General features: G+C 50.9%; 5 protein-coding genes across 5 annotated transcripts; 1 reads left to right on the top strand and 4 right to left on the bottom strand.

Moving 5' to 3' along the window:
* Nucleotides 1–235: 235 nt before the first annotated feature.
* Nucleotides 236–3,038, bottom strand: GAP1_4 (glyceraldehyde-3-phosphate dehydrogenase 1). The gene is made up of 3 exons (XM_018276965.2): nucleotides 2,066–3,038; nucleotides 1,797–2,004; nucleotides 236–1,743 (listed from the first exon to the last, which is right to left on the bottom strand). The coding sequence occupies exons 1-3, from the start codon at nucleotides 2,424–2,426 to the stop codon at nucleotides 468–470; spliced, it is 1,845 nt and encodes a 614-aa protein (XP_018128740.1). The 5' UTR covers nucleotides 2,427–3,038; the 3' UTR covers nucleotides 236–467.
* A 645-nt stretch (nucleotides 3,039–3,683) lies between these two features.
* VE01_07532 (uncharacterized protein) lies at nucleotides 3,684–4,625 on the bottom strand. Its single transcript, XM_018276966.2, has 2 exons — nucleotides 4,059–4,625; nucleotides 3,684–3,976 (listed from the first exon to the last, which is right to left on the bottom strand). The coding sequence occupies exons 1-2, from the start codon at nucleotides 4,495–4,497 to the stop codon at nucleotides 3,759–3,761; spliced, it is 657 nt and encodes a 218-aa protein (XP_018128741.2). The 5' UTR covers nucleotides 4,498–4,625; the 3' UTR covers nucleotides 3,684–3,758.
* Nucleotides 4,626–5,110: 485 nt separating this feature from the next.
* VE01_07533 (uncharacterized protein) lies at nucleotides 5,111–9,006 on the top strand (the record flags this gene model as incomplete). The annotated part of the gene is made up of 3 exons (XM_018276967.2): nucleotides 5,111–5,425; nucleotides 5,480–8,295; nucleotides 8,349–9,006. The coding sequence occupies exons 1-3, from the start codon at nucleotides 5,255–5,257 to the stop codon at nucleotides 9,004–9,006; spliced, it is 3,645 nt and encodes a 1,214-aa protein (XP_018128742.1). The 5' UTR covers nucleotides 5,111–5,254.
* Nucleotides 9,007–9,425: 419 nt separating this feature from the next.
* On the bottom strand, nucleotides 9,426–9,806 carry VE01_07534 (uncharacterized protein; the record flags this gene model as incomplete). The annotated part of the gene is made up of 1 exon (XM_018276968.1): nucleotides 9,426–9,806. The coding sequence occupies one exon, from the start codon at nucleotides 9,804–9,806 to the stop codon at nucleotides 9,426–9,428; it is 381 nt and encodes a 126-aa protein (XP_018128735.1).
* A 2,048-nt stretch (nucleotides 9,807–11,854) lies between these two features.
* On the bottom strand, nucleotides 11,855–14,472 carry VE01_07535 (uncharacterized protein). The gene is made up of 4 exons (XM_059463887.1): nucleotides 14,348–14,472; nucleotides 13,895–14,237; nucleotides 13,076–13,843; nucleotides 11,855–13,022 (listed from the first exon to the last, which is right to left on the bottom strand). Exons 1-4 carry the CDS (start codon nucleotides 14,436–14,438, stop codon nucleotides 11,969–11,971), a joined length of 2,256 nt encoding a protein of 751 aa, XP_059319555.1. The 5' UTR covers nucleotides 14,439–14,472; the 3' UTR covers nucleotides 11,855–11,968.
* Nucleotides 14,473–15,917: the final 1,445 nt, after the last annotated feature.

The raw sequence follows: 15,917 nt of genomic DNA on the forward strand, positions 1-15,917 counted from the left end.
TTCTTTGAAAGGTAATCTGCTACCACAAGACGGCCAGTCCTTACTCCTGACGACAGACTTGCCATAGCATAGTGGCGAGGTTGTTCCTAATCTACTGTTGCCGAAACCGCTCTGAAAGAGAACTGATAATTTGAGCTTGAATACCGATACCCATATGCGAGTACTCAAGTACCCCCAAAAGTGCTGGCATATTAAGATATAACTTAATAGATAACATTATTGAAACCAATTTAGCTCTCATTATCTGCATCGTCACCGCTGTCCTCGTTTTCTGATGATGTCTTATTTCAGACCGCAGGCTATTTGTAGATCTGCTGACCGGCTATCTGTTATGGCCTCCATCATGGGAAGAAATAGTAAGTATTGTAGTTATATGACTCCCTCCCGCTCATATCCCCTTGGGCATTCCGCCTAAAAGCGCCATGTCCCATTCGCCTTAAAACAAACCCAAAAAATCAAGGACCATGTCAACAAACAAGGTCATACCACCTCTTCCACCTAGGCCACTCCTCCTTCTCCTCCCTCTCCGCCTTCAACAGCTTGTCTAGATTCAACTCCCGCCTCCCTGTCTGGAGATCCATATCCCTTGCCCTCCACACCTTGGTCTTATGCCGGTATTTATAGACCCCATACATGATCAGCACGGTCGGGGCAGTCAGGTACGCTAAAAAAAAGCTCCTCAGTTGCCCCCTTATGCCAATCTCGCCGTAATTAATGGGCCACGCGCCCGTCCAGAACTGCGCCACCAGGACAAACACATTGAAGATGAATCCCACCCAGCTCCCCACTAAGCCCGGCTGCGACACGAATGCTAGCTCGTTGAGGCTGTGGCCCTGCAATGCCCAGGCACGCCGGAATCGGATGTGCGACAGGCAGATGGAGCCCCAGGTAAAGATGCTAGAGAGGCCGGAGAAGGAGAGCATCCAGTTCAGCACCGTGCCCTGCTGCCCGCTTTCAACAGCGTAGGCTATAAAGCCCACAGCGCAGGCGATAGCGATGGCAACGATGGGACGGCCTTTGCGGTCAACGTAGCCTAAGATCTTTGGTGCGTGGCCCTGGTCAGCTAGCGCAGCTAGAGTGCGGGTGCTGCCAAAAACAGCGCTGTTACCGACGGATACTATGGCGATTAAGATCACGGCGTTCATCACAGAGGGTAGGACGGCGATGCCGGCGTCTTCAATGGCGATAACGAAAGGCGAGGCGCTACCGTTAGCATTGGCGGAGCCTTCGTTGAAAAGCCGCTCGTCGTCATGTGGCACTAGGAGACCCACAACTGTCAAGCTCACGATGTAAAATAAGGTGATACGCCAGAAAACCTGCTTGATGGCCGTTGGTAGGCTCTTTCTCGGGTTTGCCGTCTCCGCTGATGCGAGGCCTATTAATTCCGTGCCCGCGAAAGCAAATGCAGCGGTTATCATGACAGAGCAGAGGCCCTTAAAACCGTTGTTAAAGGGACCCGGGTCGACCCAGAATTCCCCGCCGATGTAGCCGCCGTCGGGGTTGCCGGCGCAGTTGATAATGATGCCGAGGATGACGAAGCCAATCACCGCGACAATTTTAACGACGGAGAAAAGGAACTCGGCTTCGCCATAGCCTTTGACGCCAAAGAGGTTTATAGAGATAATGAGAACGAGAAAAATCGTAACAAAGATGGAGCGTGGGAGCGTGGTATTCCAGTAACCCATAGTTACGCTAGCGGCGACAATCTCGAGCGGGAGAACGATGAGCCATTGCGTTGCATAGCTTGTGTTGTTAGTAACCTTTACCCCTAGCAAGTCAACGGATATAGGACTTACGCCCAGCCCATGGCGAATCCCCATGCCGGATCAAGAAATCTTGTCGAATACGCAGAGAAAGAGCCAGCTACTGGATATAAGACGGCCATCTCACCTAGAGCATGCACCGTACAAAATAGCATGCTCCCAATAAGTGAGAAGGCGATTAGTACTGATGCTGGCCCACCCTCATGCAGCATCCTTCCACTCGTAACAAACAATCCAGCTCCTATTTCCTAGTTAGCTTCTTCCATTTCTTGCTACACTCCCATCACAGCATCCTAACTGACCAACACTCCCTCCAATTGCAATCATCTGCAGATGTCTTCCCTTCAACTTTCTTGCTAGTGCTGTGTTCGCTGTCGCTATTACCGCCATATGCGGATCCAAGGCACCATGGTGGTCAGTGGAATTAATAGACTGACTAATGGAACGTTGGCGATTTGGGTCCCTCTTGAAGCTATCCACGAACCTCTGAGATAAACTCGGATGCTGGTCCCTGTCAACTCTATACCAGGGTTCGCCGCTGGAGTAGTTCGTTGAGCTGTTGTAGTAACTCTGCGCGTTAGAGGTGAGACGGGAGGGGCTTGAGAACTCTTCAGGGTACTCATGGTGCGAGGGGAGCGAGTGGAGCGAGTATGACTTAGGCATTGTGGAGGTTGGTTCGGTGGAGGCTAGGAGATGATGGTAATGCTTTGAGAGTCTTGGGAGGGAGTTTGTAGTTCAGCTATGCGGTGTGTATTAGGTGTATGTAACCGGACGTCACGCCGAATATATCTGTCAAACGTCGAATGGGTATTGAAAGGAGACACAGTACATGCAAAGGTACACCGTAGTAGATACCGTAAAGGGGCCAATTCTCCAAAGTCGCATAAGGAGTTGAGCTTAGCCAAAACAGCAATTCCTCTGTCGCTGGGTTCGCTGCAGCAGAGATTGGTCATTCTATTCGCTGTGTCACACACGCATGAGCTCCAAGACGTCTGTCCTGCACTATCTTCTACTCGTTGAGACGAGTGTGAACAACGAATTGCCCCTCGCTGAAGTAGATCCAAGAGCTGTACAGGTCGTACGTAATGTCTGCCGTATCAAAGGCTACAGCTCCTTGCAATCCGCCGCCGTCAATACCGGAAAGAGAGCAGAAAAAGCGATTGAGAGAGTTTGAGAGGGTGGCGACCAGAATTATAGTTTTGGACGAACGAGATCTTATACTGTTGGACCGAGTCGACAAGAAACGCGACGAGTATTGGGGAAGGTATCTTGGGGTAGGTGCGTTGCTTTTACGCTTTGATCTTAGTCGCCGTCGCTACCAAAGGAATGCCACTAAACCCCTCAAAGCTCGGACCTAACTGTAGAATCCACAACTTATCTTTGTATCTACTTATAATGGATTCCAATTATGGAAGTAGATCCAAAGATAAGAAAGCAACAAACAACGTCCTAATTATTACGATAATAACGCCAAACTGACATGAAAATGTTGCTTCGCCTCACTCACCCCACTCACCCAGCTCACTCCCCGGCTCACCCAGCTCACCCTCGCTCACCCGTCGCTTCACCCTTCAGACGGCAAGGGGCCGCCCCGATTTTGCGCTATGACTATTGGCACGATTGAGACTATTATCCATAAGATACGCGAGCTTGTGTATGTCAGAGCGGACGGACAGGATGCCCCATTCTGTTGAGCCTATGGTCGTATGTGAGAGTTGTGTGTATGTCGGGGACTAAATACTCTGTTGGTTGAGTAAATGGGCGCTCTCTCTGCTCACTTACAGATCTACGGCAACGACTGTTTCCCCTAACCTCAGAATATAAGTATAGCTTCCCCCCCTTCTTTTACAAGAGAACATCGTTATAGAAAGTGTCACAATCTTAATACAGCAAAATTGAGACCCTTTTGTTTTCAGAGGACAGGGCAACAGATTATATTTTAAGTATGTTCGCTCGCTACCTTCCATGCCCTATAGAAAAATGGATATACATCGCTCAGGCAGATTTCTTACCGCGAGCCATCGAGGCTACATATGAGCCGGCTGGACTGAAATCCACGAAGCCGTGTTTCTTGTATAGGGGTGCACCCGCCTTGCTGGCGTCCACGTAGGCAGCTACGTCGTTTTCGTCAGCCAAGTCGCAGCCCCATTTGACGAGCATCGCGCCAGCTCCACGCTTTTGATAATCGGGATGGGTGCCTACGGTATCCAGGTCTGCCTCATACCGAAAGTTAGCAACCAACTCTCTAAATACTCAATTACCCGAGCCATGAGGGTGGGAGGGCTCATTCCATACAGTAGTTCTTCTCGTCGCCCATGACACGCTTCCTCTCACTTTCTAGCCCCGAAACAAACGCCTCACATTCCTCCTGAGGACAGTCCGGATGCCACGGCGGGAAGCGACGGCCACGCTCTTCAGGCATAGCCAGGTCCCAGATGCCAAAGGCAACGATTCGCGGCCGGCCTTGCTCATCCTTCGATTCGGGGTCGACTATCCGTAGGTATTTGGTATCGGGCCTAGTCTGGAAGTTTCCCAGATGCCAGTCACGGTGCCACTCGCGCATGCCGGGAGTGTCGGGGAGTAGCTTCCTCATTGTCGGTTGCGTGAAGGCCGCAAACCAGACATCAATGATGGCTGGGACATCTTCCGCGGTAGCCAGCTCGAGCACGAGAGAGTTGGTAGTTGATGCCATATTGGATGGTGTTTCAGCCTGCATGAATGCGCGTCCCGCCATGCCGTGCCGAGTTTGTTCAAGTGTACAATGGTTAATTGGCACGGGAAATGGCTGTTTGATAGAAGGGGAATCAAATGGAAGGGGGTTGATGCGAACAGATATATTGTTAAACAGGTGAGGGGCTACAGTCAGCACAGATAGGGAGGGGTTCACATATCGCACTTGATAATAGACTTGTGCATATATACGAGTTAAGCTCGTAATCACTAATCCTAACACATATAGCTTCTTTTTTAGTTAACAGATCTCGACCAATAAACCTTTAATCAACCCACAAAAAGGATCGTATAACTCTAGTGCACTGGGCCTGTAAAGATGGCTATTTTACAGTGTTAGAAGTGCTACAACTCCGTACGACCTTCCTAAATTGTATGAATATTCAATAGTGAATAAGTGCGCTGCATAAAATAGCGATGTAAGCTGTCTCTTTTAGTAGCCTTTTTGCCTTCGCATTGTTAAACGGAGCTTATTGATTGTATCCCTAAGTGATTGAACGACCTTACTTGAGTTATAGTTGCTGTAATCGTTGTTGTTTATAAACAGCCCCTCTATAGATTTTAGGTGGCACCTACGAACGACTACCCCACTAAAATCTAAATTAATTGATCCATCGTTTTAAGGTTTGGCACAAGGCCTCCAACCTCAACCCCACCAACCTCAAAAACTAGACCCCACCAACACTCCCCAGCACTATGCCGAAAATATAGCTTCAAGGAATCCCTAACAATATCTGCCGGAGCCCATCCAGATCCCAAAAATGGATGCCGCGGAGGACGACAGAGATATCAAGCTCCAAAAGCTAAGCTCCACCTTCATCGCCGACTTCGAACTCTCCCTTCAGCCCTTCCTCTACCGCACCACTGCAGATGGAACCGCAAAAGTTCGCCGCAACGTGCGCGCGCGTGAAGCTGACCGTCTCGTCGGCCTGGTACCTCCCCTTCACCCTCCCAGCTATCCCCAGCCAGTTGACCTTTGTATCTAGCTCGAACCCTTTCAAGAGCTCCCCCAGCTGCTTGACCCGCACCTGGGCCGGTTCCTGCCCGTGCTAGCGGACGCGCTACTAGCGTACCTGCGTGCGCCGCCGCTGAAGAAGGGCGTGGAGCGGCCGCAGCTCGTGACGCTTTCGCAGGCGATTTGCAGGCTGCTGTATACGTTTTGTAAGATCCGAGGAGAGAAGGTCGTGGTAAGGTTCTTTGGGGCAGAGACGAGGAATCTGGAGTTGTTGCTTAATACTGTTGAGGATGCCGAGAGGAGCGAGGAGACAGGGAAGGGAGATGAAGAGGTGAAAGAGTGGACGTGGGAGGAAAGGTACATTTGCTTGCTGTGGCTGTCGCATTTGCTGTTGGCGCCGTTTGATTTATCAACCATTTCGTCGGCAGGCACAGGGGACGCGAAGAGGCCGGAGATAGCGAACTTGGTATGGCCGGAGAAGCTTCCAAGTGTGGCAGAGCGGGCCATCCCACTGGCGATCAAGTATCTGGGAGCGGCAGGGAAAGAGAGGGATGCGGCGAAGGCGCTACTGGTGCGCATTTCTATGAGGCGGGATATGCAAGCACTGGCGCTACTGGATGCGCTTGTACAGTGGGCCATGGCATGTTTGAAGTCGTCGACAACGTTGGCGTCGAACTCATCATACTACTACATTGGTGTGCTGTCCTATCTAGCCGGGATCCTGATCTCGTCGCTCAGCACGGCGGATATGGATCCGTACCTCCTCAAGGTCTTCCGTACGGTGCAGAATATTTCGGATGAGGAGAATGTTGCATTCAAGATTGTGCATGCGTCCGCGATTGCGAGGAAGACCGTTATCAAGGTCCTCCGCACTATTGCCGTTCTGGCGCTGAGGAGAGAATACTCATCCAAAGGGAACGAGGTGATCACAAACGAGATTGTCGAGTCTACAGTCGGCTATCTCTTGGACGCCCTGGCTGATAACGACACCCCCGTCCGCTTGGCAGCCAGCAAAGCCCTCTCAGTCATAACACTCAAGCTCGCCCCTGACTTGGCTTCCCAAGTCGTCTCCGCCGTCCTCGAGTCCCTCACCACTAACATTCTCTGGACCACCCTCCCCGACGGCACAAAGACTCAGGACCTCACTGCCGTCAATCCCCAAGAATGGCACGGTCTCATCCTCACTCTCTCCCACCTCCTCTACCGCAAATCCCCGCCCCCCGACTCCCTCGCTCTCATCCTTCATGCCCTCCTTACCGGCCTCACATTCGAGCGCCGGTCCACTTCCGGCAGCTCAGTCGGTACTAACGTCCGCGACGCAGCATGCTTCGGCATCTGGGCCCTTGCCCGCCGCTACACCACCCGCGAGCTACAGGATGTCGTCACCGCCGAGGTCGGTGCTGCCACAGCTCACACCGGAGAAAAATCAATAATCCAGATCCTGGCCACTGAGCTTGTCGTCGCCGCCTCCTATGATTCGGCAGGGAATATCCGTCGTGGTGCATCGGCCGCACTGCAGGAGTTAATTGGACGACACCCGGATATTGTCACTGAGGGCATTGCGGTCGTGCAGGTGGTGGATTATCACGCTGTTGCTCTGCGATCGAGAGCTATTCTTGAGGTTGCACCTGCGGCGGCCAGACTGGGGGATTGTTATGCAGACGCTCTGATGCGAGCGTTGTTTGGGTGGCGCGGGGTGGGGAGTGGAGATGCGAAGTCGAGAAGGACTGTGGCTGGGGGTGTAGGAGAACTGGTGAAGTTGTTCGCTGGGAGTGGGAAAGAGAAGCCGTGGCGGAGGGTACAGGAGTTGATTGAACAAATTGACAGACAGCTGGGAAATTTGAAGCCCAGGGCTATAGATGAGAGGCATGGGCTGGTGCTGGTGATGGCTGCAGCTGCTGGGGCGCTTCCTGCGCTGTTGGACGCCAATTCTGCGAAAGAGTGGGAGGATCTACTAGATGCGGTGAAAGCGATTCTACGAGTTGTTTTATCGACACTGAAGAGTGCTATGGCATCGACATCTCGGAGGCCTGAACTTGGCCTTGAGGCTACATGCAGGCTGATTGTGGCTGCATGTCCGATAATTAGGATGGAAAGGGTGCTTGGTCATGCTGGTATAGATATAGTGGCTTGGGAGAAGATTTTGCACAACAAAACTTCCCTAAAATGTATCCCAGACGATTCATTCGACTCAACTGAGGTACGAGAGATCGTCGGAACCTCGGGATCCCTCATCGACGCCTCCCTCCGTCTCACCGACCTAGACACCATCGAAGCCGCCGTTGCCGCCGCAACAAGCCTAACTCTCATCATCCCCACCGCCGCCAGCGAATCTCTTATCCACTCCTGGGCCGTCGCCGTCACAGACCATTCAAGTCGCACCCGCCACCCAGGCTACCTCTTTGTTCTCGCCAGCGTCTTCACCCACACCCAGTCGCAAGACGCGATCTGTGCCCTCATCTTGGGCCAATGGCAACAGGCGACGAACATCGTGGACCGTGTGTCCATCTTGCAGTGCCTCAACCGCGCGCAGATCTTGGATTCCCACACTGCGCGCTTCATCCCGTTGATTGCCGAGGGACTGGATGACTATACGACGGATGCCCGCGGGGATATCGGGTCTCTTGCACGCATTGAAGCGCTGAAGGCGACGAGTAAGGCTTTTGCTACGATCCCATGTGATGCACAAAGTGGTGCTATGGTACAGGATGGCAATGAAGACTGGTTTGCCGACGAGGACCTCTTCGGCTCCCTTTACAGCCGCACGCTGCGTCTCGCAGCAGAGAAACTTGACAAAGTCCGCGGCGAAGCACAAACCGCGCTGGCCATCCTAATCCAGGATCCCATGTATGTTTCCACCCTTCCTCCTTAAGCACAAACTTAGAACTAACCCCCCAAAGCCAACACGCAGCCTTCACCTCCTCCCAGCATGCAACCCGCGTCTACTTCCGTCACCTCCTCGACCTCCAACTACCCTCATCCGTCTCCTGGCTCTCCACCGCCTCTATCCATCCACACCAACGCTGGACCGCCCATCTCTTCGATGGCTACGTTAGTGCCGCCGACTCCGGTGCCGAGGGCCTCATCCGCGCCTCCCGCGCCGCCCTAAACGACTTCTGCTTCGCCGCCCCCGCCAACCGTGAGCTCGTCTGCAACGCACTAGTCGGGTCCGTGAAACGCCTCCACGACGCCGGGGACGAGCGGGTGCTGCTCCCTGCGATGTCGGTAGTTGCGTTTCTGTTCGATGTGGGGATCTTAGAAGGAGGGGAGAAAGGGTTGAGGGGATTGTTTTTAGCGACGCAGCGAGCGCATTTTAAGAGCGGGAGTGTGAGGAAGTTGGAGGTTGCTGTGAGGGTTTATGGGGGATTGTTAGGGGTGGGGGAGGAGGAGAGGGAGGTGGAGAAGGTGCTGGTGAGGATGCTGAGGCATCCGTTTCCTGGCGTGAGGAAGGCGGTGGAGGATGTATTGTGGGTTGGCAGGGGAGTGGGGAAGGGCGGGGTGGGGGTTCAGGGGGTGAAGAAGGCATTGGAGGAGAAGTGGGAGAGTGGTGGTGAGTGATGCTGGGGTTATCCTCGGGAAAGCTGTATAAAGTTGGCGCAGTCAAGATTTATTAAAATAACATCCTAGTTTAATTCTATGCCATGAAGTACTGGCGCTGATTAGCTAACCCGGTTTGCTCTTGTCCGCTGTAAGGATCGTCAGAAACCCATACGGTTTATCAAACCAATCTTCCCAGCCCATCTTTCCCGAGGACCAGAATCTCTCAAGAGCATAATTGCAAACGGACGCCGCCGCGCAGCATCCGTTCGTGTGCGACTCCCGTCGGCTCTCCAGACGAAGCTGAAGGTTCGTAGCCGGCACCACGGACAGGTGGGAGTTCGACTTTGCCGGCCGACCTCTCGGGAAGATTCCGTCTTCGAGGCCAGGGGCATTTAAAGTCCGCCCCCAAGACCCCTATAACAATATTAGCCCATTCTCTAATCGAAATTAAAGGTCGCAAAGGCGCTAAAATTCCGTGGAGCGCGGGCGCGCTGTTCCGTGACCAGTGTCTCCAGTAATTCGACCATCCGATCATCCACTTCGGCACGGCGTCGTCCCTGGCGTACAAGTCGGCGGAGGTCCTTCGCTATCAACCGTTGCATCCAGTCCTTGTTTACCTGCCTGGCAGTCGGCTTGGGGGAGGAACCACGGGCAACAGTTGCATTAACGATTATCGTAGGGCGTAGAGCTTTGGCCGTCTCACCGTTAGGCCGAAAGAACGCCCAAGTTTGCAAAAGAGCGTGGGGTGTCGCACAAAATCCGAGGACCAGGGCGGCGGCGGCGAGGGTGGTTTCAACGATGTCCCGAACGGACCACATTGCGAGCGAGAGTGTGTGGATGTAAACGAGCGTGCGCGAAGAGGAGAAGAGAAGGGAAAAGGGAAATCCACAACAAGACGGGGATATATATGGCACGGTGGCATAGCATTTTAGGAAAGAGCAACGGATAGATGATAATGTGCATTTAGTTGTAGAAGGCATAACTCATAGCATCGTCGCTTCCTCACTTAGAATTTAGGGACGAGCCTGCCGTTTCTAACCATATAACCTATTCCAACTTCTTTACCTAATACGGTAACATTAATGGGCCATGACCAATAGCTCGGCGTGCGTAGGTCCTTCTTATCCTTCTCGGTCAGAAGGGAATCAAACTTAAATTCGGTGTTCTGCTCAAAGGCGGCACAGATGGAACCTCGCTGATACGTGAGTTTTTTCCGCCGTTCAGAACCATCGAGTCGAATTCTCCGCTTAAAGTCATTTGAATCTCGCCCCTGTCCTAAATCCATCCATATTGTGATAAACAGCGCGTTTCCCGCCTTCCCATAGCTCTTAAAATCAACTCTAAACTCGGTGTGGCAATGCTGGCAATATATTATACCTTGCTTGTTCTCATATCCGTGAATTTCGTCAACTTGCGGGACCCGAATCCCCCACCAGTATAGGTCTGTCATCTCCGCAAGGGGTATATGACGACAGATTCCAAAGCCACCACACCATGGGAGAGGAGTTTTCTCTGTATCTGGAATCATGAATACCTTCTGCTCACGAACGAAAAGCGAGCCGTCGCAATTCGAGCCGTTCCAATTCGAGCCATCGCAATTCGAGCTGTCGCAAATCGAGCCGTGGTAAATCCGCGCTTCAGCCGTGTGGAGTTCCACAAAGCCTATCTGATATTTCTCTAGATTTCTATAGGACAATAGGCGTAGAAGAGTGGTAGTGTCTTTCCCTTGTCTGTGGGATTTCATAGCCATGCGGAAGATGGTCGAAGAGAATCCGCCTGGAATTCCACCAATGTAATGGCCCTTTGAATCTGCAATTCGACACTTCAACGAATCTTTTCTAACGGGCGAATATAATTGGGATGCCAGGTGACGTTCAGCGAAAGGCATATAATGTAGTTTATTGCATTCCGGGCAGACGATGTGAGCTGGTAAATCTCGTTCTAGTAAATGGAGGAATCTGTTCATGACAGAGTATTCAGCTTTTTTAAGAGGCTGTAGATACATCATCGTAAGACATGAATATAGGTGAAGACACGATAGACTTAAACTTGCAACTGATTCGAGCGGTAGAGAGCTTGCTATGTGGTAGATGAGTTCTAGTGGGAGCTCCCGGAAAGGCGACGATTCTAGTGCGCTCGGTCGAACTATGGGGAGAGCTGGGTCCGTTTTGGAGAGATGCCATCCAAGACGCTCAAATATGCGAAAAACTAAATCCATTTCGAAGTATAATGCCGTGAAAGTATGCCGTGCAAGGCAAAGGTCAGAAATGGTAATTGTGCAATAGCATCCGGACTTCTGGTAGAAATATGGAAAGTTGCCGAAGCCACCACATGGCGTGGGTTATAACCACTACTATGGGATGTATGTGGACTATTTATACATCATTCGAAGAATAAGACCATGATTTTAACGTTTGGTGGCGCTATTTTAGTAAGTTAGGGGGGGCTCGTTCCAAGTAAGTATTAAACTTAAAATGATAATTCTAACCTAAGAAAATTAGTATGACATGATTTATCTATTCACTGCCGAGAAAGTAAGGGGTTATACGCACATAGTGGTATAGATTAATATTTCAGTGTTGTAGTATAGCTTAGACTTTGGACTTCCCCACTAAAGGAAACTAAATAGCGCTCAATTATTTACCGCCACAATAATAAGTTAGTTCCTCAGAGAAGAGCGAAAGTAATAATTTTGACGAAAGTAATACTCTTAAATATGGCCAGACATTTATATCTAAGGCTTATGGAGGAATTTTTACAGCCTGAAGAGGCACTATACTATATGTACCCAGTGCTGAGGGATATTATGATACGACACATGACAAAACACTAAAACAAAATCAATTTATGGTTATTGTCAACTCCTGTCCTCGTTACATATCAGTTATACATGTTGTCGTTACATATCCTGGGTATACCCAATCCAACTCCATCGCCGCTAATAATACATGGTAAAAACATAACCCAAAGCGCCCGCCCACTAACTCCGTCTCTGAAGTCTCAATCCTACCTTCTCCTCCTCAAGCAAATACCCCTTCCTCCTATCTACCTCCTGCACACCTGCCACCATCTTCTCGAACTTCTTCTTCCGCTCCCTGCCGCCCTCCCCATTAAACGTCATCTTCACATGATTCAACTTCTCCTTCTGACCTCCTCCTCGAGGATCATTATAATGTGCCCCCAGAGCCGCCAAATTCACCATGCCACCTCTCCACCACTCCGCCAGAAGCGCACCTGTACCAAATCGTTTCGCAGGCCCCATAATAGAGGCGTGCGTGCATGGAGTGCCACCTTTCTGACATGAACAGTTCCTCTTATCCAGCACGGCTTTGAGCGCTCCAATAGGGATCTTGAGCAGGGTAAGCCCACCGCCGCTATCACCCATCTCTCCCTGCGACATACGCGAGGGGGGCAGCTTCTCAGGGCGAAGGAACATCACCACGAGCGGCTCGCGCAGGGATTCGAAGATAAAGGCCTCGGTGTTGCTGTCGCGCGGGTCGGAAAGCGAGGTTACGTCTGCAATGGTGGTTGCCGCGCTACGAACTGAGAAAGAGGTGGCTCTTGACGACTGGAAGGAACTTTTCGAGGAGAAGAAGATAGATTTGCGTGGCGAAGAAAGGCGGGCCGATGAATCGTTGGAGGATTGACGGCGGGCCGTTGCCATGGAGGCATTGGAATTGGATGGTGGGCGTATGGTACTTGCTGACGTCGCGTGGGAGGGATTATCGTAGGGAACGGGCAAGGGGCTCTGTGCAGGAACGCTGGGCGAGAAACTCCAGATCTGGATGCGCGCCTTGTAGTGTGTTGGCTTGTCGGCCATGACAATCACGTCGACGTCAATGATGTCGTCGACGATACGGTAGCCTGTAATGGCTTCCTGAAAGCTGTAGAGAGATTGATATGTCTGGAAACTAAGGAGGTTGTCGTGCGTGGGCATGCCGGATGTGTAGAGTCCGATATCCATACCAGAGGTCTGATTTTGAGGATCTGCATAGATAGGACTGAGAGTAACGGTACGGAGGTTAATTTCTCGACTGTACTATCTGTTAGCGTGGGTAGTATAAAAATCGTAGGAGGGGGCACTTGCGATCGTAATTCTCTAGTTCGCTCCAATGCAGAGGTCTCTTTAGTGATCATTTCCAGGATAGTCTCGGTCTGGCGGAGTAATACAAGAGACCTTTGTCGTTCGGGGTTCAAGTGTACCAGCGGAGTCCGCAAAATTGTCTTCATATCGTCAATTTCCGATGCATGAGGACGGTCATAACTGCGCACAGGTATAGGCCAGGTCAGAAAGGCCTCTTCTCCGAGTAGGCCTAGAGACATTTCGTCCGGTTCGTTTTTAACCCTGTACAGGTTTACTGGCCTATCCGAGTGTTGATTGAAGGCGTACAAACACTTCTTCGCCAGGTCTTCAACAAAGTATTTCAGAAGCTGGTTACCACGTGCGCAAGAGTCCACGTATTCGGCGCTGCTTTCGATTTTCTGGATGAGCCAGATGCTTCGCATCATACCAACATATTGTCTGGGCCACTGTGTTGGAGAGGCTGGCTGGACACCACGTGAACGCGACAGCCTGGCAGCCGCAGCCTCTTCCTCATAATGCTGAAGGAATGCATTGATGCCATCATGCATTGGGAATGTATCACCAGATGCAGCTCTTGGTTTGGCATCTATAGATAGCTTTTCAAATCTGTGGAGTAAATATGGTGGTATGACGATCTGCTGGCATCGAACATCTTCCTGGGCGCCAATCGTTCGGGCATCTCCAAGTATAAGCTCCTTGATCTGACCCAGTACTAGTAGCATGGCTTCGCCATAGTGAATCACCAGAGACTGGATATCGAGGAGTAGTTTTCTGTTGAATTGTTAGCAGCATGTTTTAAAAGTACGGATGATAGGAACGTACAGCTCAAGAGGTTTCAGTAGTGCGATGATCTTGATATTATGAAACATGACCTTCTTGTGAAGTATTGTAACTTCGTCCTGGACAAATCCGTTCCAGATTATATTGCAGATGAAACCACCCTTCTCTTCGAAGCAGTCTCGACGTGTTAACAGCCGCGAACATTCCTGAACAGTAGTGTAGGGATCGTCGAGTATTGCGTTGAGATCTCTAGTATCATAAAAGCTGGAGGTACCTGGGATAGGACACGGTGGAATGCTTTGGACTTTTTCGAAGATTATTTCCAGTTGATGGAGATTTGTATGCAGGGCGTGGACCGATTGGCCGAATTCGGTATATTGAGTGTCTGGAAAGAACAGAGGTCAGACAGATAGTCCACAATATCATCCACAAAGCAAGTCGAACTCTAGAAAATAAGAATGCGAGGAGTTTGTTTGGTATTATTCCAGTGCTTACTTGAGTTATAGATTTCTGTGAAGCCATACTGATAGAGTTTAAGCGTGAAGTTCGCACACTTCGCGATATCGCTAATGCTAATGAAGGACATCGTCGTGGCACGCGCTATTCAGCGCCCAATAAGTGTGTTTCGCAGTTATGGAGTATAGTTTTGATAAGATCAGCAGAATGTCTGGGATGGGTGCGTCGACTGTTTTAAGTATGACTTGGGGCGGAGCAATCCAGTTGAAGGCAAGGCAGCTGCAGGTTCATGGATACAAATTAAACAACATGCATGTCATTCAGCTCTAGTCGAACACGATCCGAGTCACTGGTAACCTCAGGCAAGGGTAAAAAGGAAATATAATAGAGCCATATGCAGGGACTCGCGTCCGTCACAGAGGAGGAAACCAACTCCGTGGGTGGGTGATAAGGCTGGCGGCTCGGTGAAGACGGAAGCAACGAGGGAGAAAATTGGCAATATGTCTGCGTAACCTTTGCGCAGCTGCTTCGTATTTAGGAAGGGTGGCGCGTGTAAGCGGTCTTGTGAGGAGGAAGGAACGCCTGGATGTGTGCCTCCCTTATCTCTTATTCTTGACCGACTTGTATTGCGGGAGAGACAGGGTATTTTTGGCGCCCGTGGTGTATGGCACTTGTGCCGCTGTCGTCCTGTTCCAAGAGGGGCTGTGAAGAGCTACCGAGGAAGAGAATCGATGACGAGCATGCCATTTGTCCTGGCCTTATCTCATCCACCGGCCCGTGACGACGCAATGGTGGTCATGGTGGGTGGACACAGTGTTTCGAAACGAGCTTCTGCCTTGCCTTGCACTGTACACTTACACTACTGCACTACTACTGCATTACTCCAGTCCGAATGGGAAGTGAGGCTGCTGTGAGGCTGTGAAGGTGCAGGGCCAAGGCGACGTAGATGCTTATGATTGACGGGAAGCTTGACGGGGAGCCGGCTGTTAGCACGCGACATCAATATTAACCGGATTAGCTGCATCAACCCCATACATACCCCACACCCAATCAGGAATAGTTACGCGACTCAGCTTTTAATATTGAAAAATGACCAGCCCTTGAAAGGCTGAAGAAGCGCCAGATCTAGTGAGTGCTGCTCGAATAGTATTTTTTATAATTATATCATTTAACTAAGATTTATGCATCAATTGTGGATGGTTTCTTGGAAATTACCATACTCGCTCGCCGTATCATACATAGCCGAGCATGCACTCATCACCCATATACGACATATCATGTGGCACGCATTCACACCGGTGCGTCAATTGCTTCCTCTTCTGTCCCAGCCTTCTCCCTCCCACCCTACTGGAACTGTCACTACCGGGATAGTTAGTAGCTAAACTGTTATCAGGGACGGGACACCCTCGAGGCTGTGCACGCACCTCAACTTATCACTTGTGGTCAACCCGTGGTGAGGCTCTCCAGCCTCCCAGCCTCGTACAAGCGTGGACGCCACGAAACAAATTCAATATGTGTAGCGCCCTGACGTGTAGGTATATTCTATATCTACCTCGCCTGTCCCGCTTGTGCTGGCCTTCTATGCACCCTGTAGTCTCATTTGCACACA

Source organism: Pseudogymnoascus verrucosus, assembly GCF_001662655.1.
Source record: "Pseudogymnoascus verrucosus strain UAMH 10579 unplaced genomic scaffold scaffold_34, whole genome shotgun sequence".
Lineage (NCBI taxonomy): Eukaryota > Fungi > Ascomycota > Leotiomycetes > Thelebolales > Thelebolaceae > Pseudogymnoascus > Pseudogymnoascus verrucosus.

Bases quoted from the DNA above. Each gene is read 5' to 3' on its own strand.
- GAP1_4 (XM_018276965.2), bottom strand. From the start codon at position 2,426: ATGCCTAAGTCATACTCGCTCCACTCGCTCCCCTCGCACCATGAGTAC. The intron at 2,005-2,065 runs GTCAGTTAGGAT...ACTAGGAAATAG, and splicing joins TGCAATTGGAGGGAGTGTTG to GAGCTGGATTGTTTGTTACG. The intron at 1,744-1,796 runs GTAAGTCCTATA...TAACAACACAAG, and splicing joins GGATTCGCCATGGGCTGGGC to CTATGCAACGCAATGGCTCA.
- VE01_07532 (XM_018276966.2), bottom strand. From the start codon at position 4,497: ATGGCGGGACGCGCATTCATGCAGGCTGAAACACCATCCAATATGGCA. The intron at 3,977-4,058 runs GTATGGAATGAG...GGTATGAGGCAG, and splicing joins GGGCGACGAGAAGAACTACT to ACCTGGATACCGTAGGCACC.
- VE01_07535 (XM_059463887.1), bottom strand. From the start codon at position 14,438: ATGTCCTTCATTAGCATTAGCGATATCGCGAAGTGTGCGAACTTCACG. The intron at 14,238-14,347 runs GTAAGCACTGGA...TGTTCTTTCCAG, and splicing joins CACAGAAATCTATAACTCAA to ACACTCAATATACCGAATTC. The intron at 13,844-13,894 runs GTACGTTCCTAT...ACAATTCAACAG, and splicing joins CTACTGAAACCTCTTGAGCT to AAAACTACTCCTCGATATCC.